Source organism: Biomphalaria glabrata, chromosome 2 (assembly GCF_947242115.1).
Source record: "Biomphalaria glabrata chromosome 2, xgBioGlab47.1, whole genome shotgun sequence".
Lineage (NCBI taxonomy): Eukaryota > Metazoa > Mollusca > Gastropoda > Planorbidae > Biomphalaria > Biomphalaria glabrata.
Genome location: NC_074712.1, coordinates 10,901,119 through 10,916,692, shown reverse-complemented (window position 1 = coordinate 10,916,692; position 15,574 = coordinate 10,901,119). Strand labels below are relative to the sequence as shown.

Sequence of the window (15,574 nt, the reverse complement as noted above, 5' to 3'; positions counted from 1 at the left end):
TACTACATTATGAACGTTTCTATTTTTTTGTTTGCAATGTCTGTCTCTCGGTCAGCTATTCTGGCCATGACTTTCCATCTTCCTAACTAACTTCCTTCCAGTACCATTCTCTCTATCTCTCTGGTGTATACTTTATACCCAACTCTTGTATACCGGTAATGTCTCACGAGGGAGATGCTGCGGACGGTCTGTAGCTATGTGGGAGGCCCGATGAATGCTAGAACTTCTGGTTACGTTTTCTATCCAGTTTTTTAGTGGTCCACTTGTCCTGACGTCTGCTGTTATTTGGCTAGTTGATTGAACAGTATTCCTGTTAAAAGAGTCCTAAGCAATATAGTTCTTGTTCCATTTTGCTTTGAATGACGTCAATCCTCGTGCTGTCCTCGTTCCAAGTGTGGTCTTCTCCATTTTCTAGTCTGCTGCTCATCGTAGCAATCTCATTTCACAAGTGGCTAGTGGCGGCTGTCTTCTTCTGTTCTTGCAGCGCCACTTTTATTTATTTATTCAAGATCTATCAACTATCACAGAGATGCGCCTCGCTCGAAGCAAACTGAAATTCGCCATCTTATGCGCAACTGCGAAAAAAAAAAAAGCAAAAAACTTATCACTTCATATTTTATAAATACATAGCTCTAATTTTGAAAACGGCATAAAATTTGCAAATAAATACAGATAAATAAATATAAATAAATAGATACATTTATAAATAATATGAGCCTCGTTTTCGATATAAAAGCATGCAGACGTGAGTCACCGATCTCCATACTGCTGAGTTAGTTAAAGTTGCATCACTTTTGATTGGTTCTTGGTAGAGACCATGTTTACCTAGACATTTTAAACGATAGAATCTGTATGTAATTACGTCATTTGGAACAAAACAAAAAACATCCTCCCGTTGTATATCTAAATGTTGAATATTTATATAGCTTTATAGACGCCAAGTCATTTCAAATAGATAGAAGAAAGTAAACAATAACCAAATTCTGAGTTAACGCAATCTAGTTTTTAGCGAAGTCTCTGTAGCCAAAAAAAAAAAAACTTAACTAAAAAAAAAGTTATTTTAAGAGCTTTTTAGAGACGCTTGCCAATAACTTTAACAATTATGTTAAAAGTGCGAAACTATTTTTTATTCTCTGTTAAACTAATGTTTTGTTTTCCAACTAAATGCTCGCTAAGACAACTAAGAAATTGTCTACATTTAGGCAAGGGAGGCAGTAACCCTGTTTACGATCACAGACACACCCGTGCTACAGTTTCTACCAAGAGATAGCTTTCCGTAGCGTTTGATAAGGGAGTACACAGGATGGTACCCCTACTATCTATCATTATAATTAAGTTAGATGTACTTTGCTAAGAAAGAATAATAGATATGAAGGGAGTTTGAGTTTGAGTTTTGAGTTTTTTGGCACACACACACACACAAACAAAACAACAAGAGGTTCTGAACAGAGCTTATGGAACAAATGAAGATATCTAGGGGAAAGGGGGGGTGAGTGGTTAGGAGTTACATTGAAACATTCCAGCGCAAAGGTGTCGTGAAAATGTGGTTTGCTTATCTTTGTTTGCGAATTAAAGCAACAACAACGCTATCGACGTGATACAAACAAACAAACAAACAGGATGAGGTGGTTCTTTTTTTTTTTTGTTTCTAAGGTGTCTGGAGCCCATGGTGTTTCCCTTTCTTTCACGCGCAGCTTCTTCTTCTGGTGTTCCACAGACGAGGTTGTGTTTTAAGTCTCTTGAGTGGAAGACTTTGTGTGTATGTGTGTGTGTGTTAAAAAAAGGGGGAGGGGAAGGAGTTAACGTCCTTGCCTAGCGCAACGTCACTCTTGTCTGTCTGAATTTTCTAGCACTCATCCCCCCTCACTACACACACACACACACATACTTAGATTCTCTCAAACACACATGCAAACGCGTTCCCTGCCCACGCTCTCGGCGTCTGATATGAAAGTTTATCTAACGGGAGACTACCGCGTAAACTTTCGCCACTCCGGACCCCCCCCACCCCTCTCTCAGTCCTCTATCTTCCCCTCCTCACTGTACGCGCTTCTTCTGGGTGACCTGTGTGTGAGTGTGTGCGTGCGCTCATCTTGACGTGAGCACAAACATATTTATATTTAGACATTTTTATCTTTTTTTTTTTATATTTTTCGCTCATCTCCGCGGGTTGCCGCGTTGCTCGCCCCTTGCCCGCCCGACCACCAGACCAACCTTTGCCCGACACTGCTTTCACTTAAAGCTGATATTATCTTAGGACGCCCCTGATGATATTAATACATGTAGTGTTTTTTCAAGGCACGGTCACTAGGATGTAGAGTCACGACTGGGTCTATAAATAGATTTCGCAATTATTAAAAGCTGCTTACCTTCAATTTTTGATAATTAAAAAATCGTTCACTCAAGGTTCACGAGACCGATTCAATTAGTTCAATATATCCGATGTTCAAAACGCCCAACAAATTAAGCCAGTTCCATGAATGTCAATTTAAACGAATTTTAATGATATAGATGAAAAGGTAAGCAACTCTAATAATGTCAAAATCTATTTTTAGAAATGTTAGCCGACTCCCGCTCCCTTTTTATTTTTTCCCTTTTCCCGTACTCTTAACTCTGTCGATAAAAACGTCCACACTGATTCAAATAAAAAAATCCGAAATACTTAAATTCCTTAAAAAGATAATCTCGAGCGTAAGACTATAACAATCGAATTGGTGACTATTTGAATGTCAGTAGTAGTGATTCAGTCAGCATAGGACAGAACAGTTAAAATGAATGGTAGTTATAGCAGTTAAAAAAAAGGATTAATATGTACATAGTACAGTACATAGTACAGTATTTGGGACAACAAACATCAAAGCGCAAATAGAAGTTGATACTTTACTTCCCCTTCATTTTTATAGATACCATGATGAAAAAATGAAAATTGGGAAAACGACTTTGCTCTTTCTCTCCGAATCGACGATACTATCGTTGATTTTGACCTCATTTAAATTAAATTAATGTTTACTTTTTAAAACACGACTTTGGAATTATATAAAAAGAGCATACATTTCCCTTTAATTCTATACCAAATACAAACATTTTCTGATAACAAACAACAAAGCTATTGAAGCCCAATGATAACAGGGTAGTGAAATAGTAATGAGCGAAATGAAGGATTCCTTCCAAAACGTGGAAAAATAATTACGGAGAGAAAGAGTTAATAAATAAGTCTTTTGTAAAATGCGAATTTTCTTGTTATGTTACTCTAGATGGGGGGGGGGGATTGGATTTTGTTACGATTTGTTACAAGTGAGAGGGGGGAGGGAACACGTGAGTTATTTTAGTGTCACGTGATACCCGCACGTTCCCTAATGAGATTTCTCCTAGCAAACCAAACTGAGTTGTGCGATCTTTAAAACAAACTTTCAGTGGCGTAGCTAGGGCAGAGGAGGGGGGGGGTCCACATTTGAAAAATCCCCTGAGCCCCCGCTTGAGAGGGTCCCCAAATGAGTGTCCGAAATTTTGTTTTTACGTTGAATATTACGCCATTGTCACATGCCTTGATGTCAAATGTCAAAATGCAGGGACTTTCTAAAGAGGTCAAGCCACCCGGCCACCCACATCCCTAACTACGCCACTGCCAACTTTTCGATTAGCTTCTCTTTGTTTACCCTACATAATGTTTAGTGACCATTAATAAGTCTGTCTCTAATGGGTTAACAACATACAGAAAAACAAAAACTACTTGCAAAGTGATTGTTATTTATCGATCAATGACAGGGAGCAGTATTTGCCAAACCCTTAACAAACTAGATCTGGGTTCAATTAACGATACTATAATATTCGCTATCACGACGAGAAGTAATGTCAATTATTTAAGGCGCGACATTAGAAGACAATGTTTCTGTCTGTGGGCCAATATAACTTGGACAAGTACTTATCTGATGATATAAACACATACTTACAAAGCCTGGCTTCCAGTCTGTAGATTCAGAACGAGGATGGCATGTCACGTGGTTGCATTACACCGAGACCATTCGTTATATAAGGCCTCAGCACTGACCTGCAACGTCACAACTTGTGGGCAGTTTAGACCAACAGGTCTGTCCGACGTGGCAAAGAGCTATTGGTCGAAACAGCCCACAGGTTGTGACGTTGCAGGTCAGTGTTCAGGACTTCTCTAACGAATGGTCTCGATTAAACAGACCCACTCGTCACCTACATATTTTGTCACATTTACGCAGACAAAGCCGGGGGGCCCCAGCTTAAGTTTTGTTTTCACCATTTTCGGCTGTCCTCGTGTTATGGAGTGTGTGTGGGTGTGTGTGTCTATGGTGACGATGGAAGGAGGTTAGCGATTGGTTGTGAATGATGCAACGTAGGTGGCATTGTCGTCGCTTGGTCTCAGGAGAGATGACTCCAGAACGTGAGACTGAAAGGTTGTGTTATTGTAGTGAGTTAGTTTTGTAAAAAAAAAAAATAATAAATTAATCGAGTCTACTACATTTATTTCATCTCATATCAACTTGATTTTGTCTATATTATAATAAAAGGTATATCTGGTATTGTAAGAAGGAAGTTATCAAAGTTTTAAAAATCTTTATTAGTTAAGATATATTACGCGCTACAGAGGTTAAGTTGCCTACCAGACCTTTAGTGCCACAAGTCGACGACCGTCAACAACACTTCGGCACAGTGGCGTAGCTAGGGTGTGGGAAGTCCAAATTTGAAAATCCCCTCCAGGCCCCCATTTGAGGGGGACCACAAATGAGTGTCCGAAATTTGTTTTTAAATTAAATATTACGCCTCGCCATTACCTCATGTCGTGATGTCGAATGTCAAAATGCAGGGGTCCTAAAGAGGTAGCTTGATGTGTGTTTATATTATAAATTAGTATTTACATTTTGATGATGTGTATAGATAACAGAAAATTGCTTTGCCTTGACCCCAATTGTGACGTCAACCATTGTGTATATATTACGGAACTACATTTCATTTTTATCCGATATGGATTTGTTTTGGCTTTGCAAATCTTTTCCCAGAATCAATGGCGTTGCAAGGGATTTGGGGTACGGGGGGGGGGCTTGCCCTCTTTAGGGGCCCCTGCATTTTGACATTCGATGTCATAACATGTAATTATGTACTAAAAAATATATACGTCTAATGTGTGAAATACAAGCATCGTGGTCACTAATTTACATAATAACATGAATAGCAAGATAGCGAGACGCTGGCTAAATATTTAATGTAAAAAATATGTCGGACACTCATTTGGGGTGAATCGGTCAAGTGGGGGCCCGGGGGATTCTCAAAATTGGACCCCCTTTCCCCACCCTAGCTATGCCACTGCCCAGAATCCAATGTTCCGAAGCTTAACGAACACATTGGAAAGCTGGAAAAGTCACTGAAATAGTTTTTTATCTTTCTCTTTTAAATTCATGCATTGAAACGTATTAGAGCTATTCCAGAGCTTAAATACGAATACATTTGCCCGGCACTAGTCAAGGTTTGTGTCAAGACGCTCATTCTAGAACCAATGCACTAATTATGTAAATAGATCGAAACTTGTTCTAGAGTGAACTCAACTAGCACAGAGGGGAGTACATCTTTAAATCAGAAAAGAGAAAGGCTGAACTTGGCGCGCTGCCATGGTGATTTCCTATTTATCTTGCTTGCACGTCCGAAGTTCAAGGATTTTTGGGGAAAAAAAAAAAAGAAAAGATCGTACAATTTGATTGGTTACGTCGGTAATGCGCAGAAGTGACCTGGCGGTTTTTGCTTCAAAGCTTTGATTAGAGGGAGAGAGATTTCTGGTTAGAATGAAAATCCCCTAGAGCCATAATTGCATGTCAGTTTTGATCTTGCAGTCAGTGTCTGTGAAGACGTTCTTTGGGCCAGTTGTACTAAGGACATTTCCTGACACATAGTTTACGTTTCTTAGAAGTCTTCAAGTTTTGTATTCTCCACTCGATAGTCTCAATAAATAGTCATTCCGTAGGCCTGCCAGCTCTAAATAAATGTTCATTATGTATCCCGTATAAAATGACTTGATACCATTCTGTAATAGCTACAAAGAGTCAATTGTCATCCTTTATTCGATGGTGTGCACTTGTAACTAAAAGGTATAGACATAATAAGATCTGGTGGAATGGTTGCTTTGCTGTTTTAAACAGTTCAAGGTCGACGCAAAGACAACTGCTTCACAAGAACAGATGAAGCCCAAAGTCCAGACTGTCCAACCACCTCAACAACGTTTGGTACTAAATGGACCTCTGTCTGTCAGTAATCGATGTTGTCACCTTGAGGTCCTATTACCAACTAAATAAAAAGAAGAAGAAGAATTTATTTTCTAACTCAAACTCTTAAATTTCACTTATTGTCCACTTCCCTGCCCAAACTTGGCCCCGCGAAATCCGTTTCGAATAGGGCCCCACACTGCTTAAGTCCGGCCCTGCTATTCAGTATTTGTAAAGTGTTTGTTTGTAAAATGTTTTACATGTTTCGGATGTTCCTTCAGAGTTGAAGTTTACTTTTTAGTCCAAACCTCCCGCATGACGAAAGGGGATGGCAGGGTTTGACAGTCCAGCGCGCAGCCATCCACAGCGACGTTTGAATACCCACGTGTTCTCCCCCCCCCCTCTCTTGTTTTTTTCGTGGGTCGACTCCGCAGAAATAAGAGAATGATCTTTCCTTTACTTCTTCTCGTCCCTCGTCTTGAGGGAAGAAGAGAATTATATATATAGATTAAATTTGTTCGGATAAAAAATAAAAAAAAACTGTAACAATAAACAACAGATCAAAAGCAGACATTTCCACATCCAAGGCCAATGTCTGTCGAATGGAGAACACGACCCTCAAAAAAAGGACATGTCCTTCTTTAGCCGGACGTCTGTTTACCCTACCCTCATGATGGGATTGTTCTGAATGCCAACTCTAACAGCTATTTCTTTGCTCAATATTACTACGACAGCTTATATAACCACATTGATTTGCTCTCTACCCAGCGTTAAATTAGTTTCTAAAATGCTAGTATCCTCTATATAAATGTATTCTAAACTACTATAATCATCTAAATAAATATATTCTAAAATGCTAGTATTGTCTATATAAATGTATTCTAAACTACTATAATCATCTAAATAAATATATTCTAAAATGCTAGTATCGTCTATATAAATGTATTCTAAACTACTATAACCATCTAAATAAATATATTCTAAAATGCTAGTATTGTACCCTTACACTCAATACTATATGTGTTGCGGAAAAAAGTTACGATTACAATTATATCGATATTAGCTTTGATTCCGGCTACGACCGTTGATTTATTTCCTAGTTTATCCCTTATATGAGTTCTTCTGAGAAACCCTTAAAAACATTTCTACTAGTGAGCACCTGCATCTAAGTGGTAATAGGAACAGGTGTCCACAATTTAATGCAAATCAGATTTGTTGTTTTTTATGTTCCTAAACTTTCGCCACCAAGCCGCCATATTTCCTGACCTAGTGTTTAACTACTCGACCAGACAAACAAAGGATTCGAACTCTAAACACTGCTCTTGAGAGAAGTGGTCTCGTTGTTTCTGATAAAAACACCATAAACTCATTCATTTAATGGTTTAGTGTTTGCTGTTTAACCAGGAATTGTCTAATACAAAATAAATCAATCATCGGTCTAGATTTAGTTTTTTTTTAGCGGCCCTCGAAAGGGGAATAGACACTATTAGTTTTTTGTGGTCTGTCTGTCCGTCCGTCCAGTTTAGATCTCGTAAACTAGAAAAGATATTGAAAATCCGACATCACAATATTTTAGACCATTTAAAGTTCTGGTGCAACGGCTACAATTTTCTTTTCGGAAAGCGAAAAACTTAATTTTTTAATTTAACTATGCATGCAGTTTTTTTCATAAAAATACACCATTTTTACAACGATTCGCTATTAATAGTAACAAACACTGGAAGCTATTTAGCAAGGGAGTTATAAATGTAGCAAGGGATATGACTATTTACCATAATTTGAACACATTTATGCAAACAATTTTAGATTTTTTTTCCCCCAAAAAATTTTTTTTTTACAATTGTATTGTTTACTTACATAAGTTCTGTTATACTATTTACTACATTTACAAAAAAAAAAAGCTTACTTTTTTTTAGAGAAAATAATTATTTTGTATACATATAAGTGGAACATAATTTAAAACAACAGTTAATAAGTAGTTTTTCATATTATCACGTTTAACTGCATGCCACCACCAAATAATGGAGTACATAACTAAAGAAATTTTATTTTTTACGGAAATGTGACTCTTTACAAAACACTTAGATCAATTAGATAATCATTATAAGGCATCAGCTAGGCCAGGTTCACATCTAATTTCACCTTCACTTTCACCTACCCCTTGGTCTTCTGGACCGTTGGGGCACCATACAAGATCTGCCAACCTTCTTTCTCCATTCTTCTCTGTCATTTGCCTTTGATAGAATTTCATTCTGATGTTCTTTCTGAAAATATTGAAACCTGCCTTTTTACTTGCCTGGGTGGACTACTTCGGGGGCCGATTTTGAGTTTGTGTTTTCACACAAACTGTCTTTGTAGCCTTGTTTTCTTTTTCTTTTTTAAAATGTTTCAGACTTTCCTTCGCAAATTATTTTGTTAAGTTTATTAATCCTAACCCAAACCTCCCACAGGACGACAGGGAAGGGCAGTAGGTAGGATTCAAGCTCGGGACCCATGTAACTACATTCCAAAGCGCATACCAAACGACCACCCATCTTTTAGAATGCCCTTTTGTGTATTAAACTACTTTTTGTAATTTAACAATTTTCTTTTTTTGGACAGATCAGTGAAGTACTAACACACATCTTTCATATGAACACTTGTTCTCGTTCTCGCCTAGCATCCTAGACTTTGGAGGTCTGTTAAAATTCATGGTTTGTTTACATTCCTATAGTTCTGCATTTCGAAAACCTTCGCTAGTGGATGATAACACTTTTCATTGCTTCGTGGGGGGGGGGGGGGGAGAGTTGAGCTGAGTTGAGTTTATTTTTGGGATGAAATCCTTCCCAACTCATTTTTTCCCCCTGTTTGTCCCTTACCCATTCGTTTTTGTTGTTTCGTAGAGTACGAGTTGTGCTTCTTGACTGAATTAAACGTCCGAATAATAACATAGCATTTCCTTTTGTGTCTCTTTGAATTAATTTAGGAAAAAAAAAAACTATCTACAAAACAAAAAGGATTTTGCTTGTTAAAGTACCTCTTTCAGAACTTGCGATCTGTAGGGAAGATGGACTTTTGTTGCCATTGTTAAAAGGGAGGTCTAAGCAATTATTTTCCAGATTGCACAATGATCAACATTATACACGATCAGTTTCTATGATCGACGCTTAATGATGATGTAATGTAGCCAGCACAACGAACCAACTGCAACTAATTTCAGGTAACCATTAGAGTAGGGTGGCTCAGTAGCTTGCTAAAAATAAAACAAATTTCTGGATTTAACAGAGATTCGAACCCGAGACCTAGTTCGGAAGTTAACAACTTGGCCACCATGTCCCCTAAACCATTAATAGATAATTAAAATATTAATATGAAAAGTACGTAGGAACGAAAAAAAAAAGTTTTCTTTTCAGATGTAAAGGTCATCTGTTTCTGTGGCCTACGGTTAACTAGGGTGTCATGTGGCCAGCACAACGACCAACCGCCTTTACTTTTCCCTAACTAATGTCAGGTACCCATTACAGCGGCGCCCGAAGATCCCGAAATTAAAAATCCCAGTCTTCACCAGGATTAGAACCCCGGTCCCCGGTTCGGAAGCCAAGCGCTTCACCGCTCAACCACCGCGCCTCTCACGTAGGAACGAAACACTCTATTTAATCATTGATTTGAGTTTTAGAATTGGTTTTTAAAGAACTGTCTCAAAAGCAGTCTGTACAGACACACATACACACTTTCTAGGAGTTGGGGAGACAATGGGTTTTCCCTCTGCTTTATGTACGTTATTATGTATATACTGTGTCGTTTCTAGAGGGTGCGAGGGGTGACACTTAGGTGATAATATATCTGAAACAACGAATTCGATCTTGCACATTTAGCAATCGAATCAACGTAGGTACTCTTTTTTTTACAAAGCCTATATCAACTCTGTCTGGAAAAAAAGTTTGAACACGCTATTTCTTCCACACTCATTTTCGGATGAAGTGAAAATTTCGCACTAGACAATACACGAAACAATTAAAAAACTAACCAATTAATTACCGGTAATTAATTTTTTCCTTTGATACCAACAAGAAAAATTAATCCTTCAATATTCACAGATATGGTTAAATATGTCGGGTTTTGTCCCATTAAATAATTGTACACGTTTTTTTTTTTTACCACAGCCATTCTAGGATCAAGCTGAAACTTTAAACAATTATTTATTGCACCTAACAAAACCTAACCGATTAATCAATTAATTATTGGTAATTAATTATTTTGTTTGATATCGAAAAGGAAAATAACTTCTACATTCTTGAGAGATATAGTTGTAGGTGCTGAATTATTTCCCTTAGATTAGCTTTTTTTTTAAAGGAAAGTTTTTTATAATTTCTTTGTTCTCTTCAGGGAACAATATCAGGGTAGAAAAAGAGAGACAAAATAAAAAGCGATGAAAGGACAACAGCAAAGAATGGACGGGCCTGCCAATGGTTGAGACTTATCCTGGCAAAGACATGACGGGCCTGCCAATAGTAGAGACTTATCCTGGCAAAGACATGACGGGCCTGCCAATGGTAGAGACTTATCCTGGCAAAGACATGACGGGCCTGCCAATGGTAGAGACTTATCCTGGCAAAGACATGACGGGCCTGCCAATGGTAGAGACTTATCCTGGCAAAGACATGACGGGCCTGCCAATGGTAGAGACTTATCCTGGCAAAGACATGACGGGCCTGCCAATGGTAGAGACTTATCCTGGCAAAGACATGACGGGCCTGCCAATGGTAGAGACGTATCCTGGCAAAGAAATGACGGGCCTGCCAATGGTAGAGACTTATCCTGGCAAAGACATGACGGGCCTGCCAATGGTAGAGACTTATCCTGGCAAAGACATGACGGGCCTGCCAATGGTAGAGACTTATCCTGGCAAAGACATGAAAAGAGCGACACGGTCAGCAGATCATGCTTTGTGCTCCAACGGTTCCAAAAGAATACGGAACAGATAAAGATGAATGTGTGATTATGCTTCAACAAAAAGAATTAATTAAAAAAAAAAAAAAAAAAAAAAAGGATTTTATGAAGTAATTATAATCTGGGAATGGGGGGGGGGGGGCTCGATGAAGGTGATACTTGAGCTAATGCTACCAACCCTTGCGACGCCATTTTTGTGATTTGATATTTCACACCTCAATCACCCCAGCTAATAATAAAAAGAATCTCATAGGAGTGGCCAACCGACTGCTCTTAGTTGCTTTTCCTTCAGGAGGATCCGACCCTGCTCACGTGCACTATATCAAAGTGTCACCATGCAAACAAGACGGTGTGATGCATAAATCAAACAATGCTATCTCAAACTGCTCACGTCCAGGTCGCTTCACACACAACTGATCCAGAGGAGTAACTATTTCAGTTCGAGAGAACATGCCTCCTATGTGGCGACGTTTTGAATGGAATCATGACTTTAACGACTTGTACTTTTGTTACATTTTATGTTTTTTTTTTATGTTTAGTTGTTTAATCTTATCTCTCACAGAGCTACACCCTTGATAAACCCCAACAAATTTATGGACACATTCGCATGTCACTACATTATAATAATGCTTTCTGCAGTTTAAACGTTTCACAGTTATTAGCTTTAATAGATTCCTCTCACTACATTTGTATAGGTTTTAGATTTGCAAGCCTACATAAAATAATATTAATACATTAAACAATTATACAATGTATTAGTAGCCTGTAGAGTAAGTAGGAGGTGGGTGATGAGTGGTTGAGAGGTCTCGGGATCGAAATACATTGAAGAATGAGGTTTTGAATTTCGGAAATACCCGTGAGCACCTCCAGGTCTAATGGGCATCTGACATTAGTTGGGGAAAGTAAAAGCGTTTGAACGTTGTGATGGCCACATGACACCCTCGTTAAACGTCGGCCATAGAGACAAATAACTTTACACCAACTGTCCTGCAGATCTCAAGATCTGAAAGAGAAGCTTTACTTATAGAATTAGTAAAATAATTATGTTAACAGAAAATCAAAAACAAAACGCACAGCCAGCAAAACAAAATGTTCAAGTTTCTAGGTCTAGGCCAATATGACATGCTAACACTTCAAAGGATAAAGTCTAATGTAGCAAACAATAAGATAACATCAAATCTTCGAGTGCATTCCGCAAAACGATTACTCCACAAGACACAGTCGGCTCTCTAGCGGGTGGTCATTGAGATCGCTCCTAAAAATCGTCCACAAGACATTCCAGGGTTGACCTTTTTGTTGCCATGGTGACCTTTTTGTTGCCATTGTTCTAGAAGACATTTCAGCACTTACTGCCCAGACAGCACAAAGATAGCGTGTAAGATAAGGAACATTGGACAAGATAAGAAGCCGTGTAAAAAAAATAAAAAATGATATTTAAGGCAAAAAAAAAAGTTCTTAAAAGATGAATATAAAGCAAAGTGTTAAAGAAAAGAAAAGAAAACGAGCTAAATATGAAATAAGAAGTCATTTAAAATACGAAATAAAAAAGTCATGTCAAATAAGATTAGCAGACGTGTAAAGGATGGGAAGTGACGAGTCAAAGATAAGAAAAAATCACAAGTAAAATTTAATTGCTTTTTTTTCTTTTTTTTTTAAGTGGAGGACAAGGTGGCGGAAATATGTAGCTAAACTCTGTTACCAGTTGAGGTAGAAGAAGGAGATGTAGCTGAAATCTGTTACTAGTTGAGGTAGAAGAAGGAGATGTAGCTGAAATCTGTTACCAGTTGAGGTAGAAGAAGGAGATGTAGCTGAAATCTGTTACCAGTTGAGGTAGAAGAAGGAGATGTAGCTAAACTCTGTTACCAGTTGAGGTAGAAGAAGGAGATGTAGCTGAAATCTGTTACCAGTTGAGGTAGAAGAAGGAGATGTAGCTGAAATCTGTTACCAGTTGAGGTAGAAGAAGGAGATGTAGCTGAAATCTGTTACCAGTTGAGGTAGAAGAAGGAGATGTAGCTGAAATCTGTTACCAGTTGAGGTAGAAGAAGGAGATGTAGCTGAAATCTGTTACCAGTTGAGGTAGAAGAAGGAGATGTAGCTGAAATGTTACCAGTTGAGTTAGAAGAAGGAGATGTAGCTGAAATCTGTTAGCAGTTGAGGTAGAAGAAGGAGATGTAGCTGAAATCTGTTACCAGTTGAGGTAGAAGAAGGAGATGTAGCTGAAATCTGTTACCAGTTGAGGTAGAAGAAGGAGATGTAGCTGAACTCTGTTACCAGTTGAGGTAGAAGAAGGAGATGTAGCTGAACTCTGTTACCAGTTGAGTTAGAAGAAGGAGATGTAGCTGAACTCTGTTACCAGTTGAGTTAGAAGAAGGAGATGTAGCTGAACTTTGTTACCAGTTGAGGTAGAAGAAGGAGATGTAGCTGAACTCTGTTAGCAGTTGAGTTAGAAGAAGGAGATGTAGCTGAAAGCTGTTACCAGTTGAGGTAGAAGAAGGAGATGTAGCTGAAATCTGTTAGCAGTTGAGGTAAAAGAAGGAGATGTAGCTGAAATCTGTTACCGAATCAGAAACCCCATTAGTAATGAACCATGCTGAGAATTACTCCCTTAGAGCACGTGAGAGGAAGCGGGCAGTGAGTTGTAAGGTCACCTTGTCCCCGTACAAGGACAGATCTAATGCCGCACATGGGCCAGTATTCTCTCTCTCATTTCCTTGTCCCAAACGTCCCTCATGCAAAAAGCGACATTCATTAAAGAATGTGGTTTACTGTTTCATCGTCCTCTACGCAATGGCGGCACCGTGTGTCGTAGTTCTCTTTCCACCTATTGAACAGTGTCCGACTCGGAACTGGGCTAGGACGGCCTGTTCCGCAAGGCAGAGCTCCCACCATGCTTCTTTTTTTGTCAGGTCTACTCAACTGCCTATGTAGCTCTCGGCCCTTATCGGAACCGTCCCAACTGTCGAACCAATGTGCTGACAAACGGGTGTCGGCTATTGATCGTACACTCGCGAGAGTGTACGCTTCATCATCTATGGTGCTAGCTACCGCCGCGGACTTTGCTAAAAAGTCAGCCCTCTGATGACTGACCAGACCACAATGGGATGGAACCCACTGAATAAAACTATTTACATTGAACTGCAGAAGGTGCTTCACCACCGCGAGGAACGTTTCTACCTTCCCGACGCCTGCATGCTGCCCTTCAAGGGAATTGAGGGCAGAGGTTGAATCGGTAAAACTGACCGCTGGTACTGTGGATCCATTTCCGGCTCTTTCCGCTACCCACTCCAATGCTACGAGCATTGCTTCCAGCTCAGCTTCCGTGCTGCCTTTCCCATGATAGGGTCCACTCAGCTTCACACTTTCAGGATTGCCAGAGAGTCGAACCTCCGCTCCATACCCAACTCTCACAGTTACTTTCTAGCGTCTGCACAGAACCGATCGTGTAGATGGTGGACACTCCAGCCGGATACGATGCGATAGTCTTTCTGGCTGCATGTAGTAGCCGTGTAGGATCGCACCGCTTTATTACCTCTGGGTCAAGAAGGCATTTCCGTACCGTCGGCATGCCAAAAGCTTTCTCCGGGGGTAAGGAACCGGACGGGGAAAGAGCAGCCCGCTCTATCGGTAGATTCATCTCTCTAACCAGCCCACGCGCCACATGCATGTATCAGGGCCGGTTTTTGAGACGTCTCTTGCCCTCCCAGTTGTCAACCTGACTTCTGAGCGGACATCCTTCCTCCAGCTGCCTGTATCTCTCGTGAGCTAGCAGGACGGCTCGCTCTCTGCGCAACTTCAACGTTGGCCATAATCTCGCCGGCGGCAATTGACGTTGTGCGAAACGTGCCACATATGAGTCTAATGGCTTGGTTCTGAACAGCGTCTAGCTTCGCTAGAGACATTAGCGACGCCCAGACCTGAACAGGTAGACTGTAGTCCATATGAGGCCGAACTGCACCCATGTACAGTGATCTCAGCACACCCGCCTTCGCTCCCCACTTCGTTCCAGCTAGCTTTTTTACGATGTTCAACCTCTCGGAAGCTGTTTCGCGTACATGCTGGATATGGTCACACAAGGTCAATTTTTGATCGAGGATGACCCCGAGGTACAAGTTTTTTTGGCCCATGCCAGAATCTTGCGTCCATCCGTAGCTCAACTGGTTCCTTCACTATATCGCGTCCTAACGTGAACCACGAGTAAACCGACTTAGAGTGGTTTACCACGAGGCCCCACAATCTGGCGTAACAAGTTACTGTTGTCATTGCTTGCTGAAGAGTGCCAATGAGCTGCTGGCGTTCTCTCCCCGGCTCCCACAACACGATATCGTCTGCATACAGGAGCTATTCTATTACCAGAAGAAGAACAAATAGATGCTATCTTACTAGATTTTTCTAAGGCTTTTGACAAAGTTCACCACCATAGTTTG

General features: G+C 39.9%; 1 protein-coding gene across 1 annotated transcript; it reads left to right on the top strand.

Annotated features, from left to right (window-relative positions):
• The first annotated feature begins 10,666 nt into the window (after positions 1 to 10,666).
• LOC129924392 (uncharacterized) lies at positions 10,667 to 11,185 on the top strand. The gene has a single exon (XM_056018608.1). The coding sequence runs from the start codon at positions 10,667 to 10,669 to the stop codon at positions 11,183 to 11,185; it is 519 nt and encodes a 172-aa protein (XP_055874583.1).
• The last annotated feature ends 4,389 nt before the right edge of the window (positions 11,186 to 15,574 follow it).

Excerpts from the sequence above, each read along its gene's own strand:
- LOC129924392 (XM_056018608.1), top strand. The coding sequence starts at position 10,667 with ATGGTTGAGACTTATCCTGGCAAAGACATGACGGGCCTGCCAATAGTA.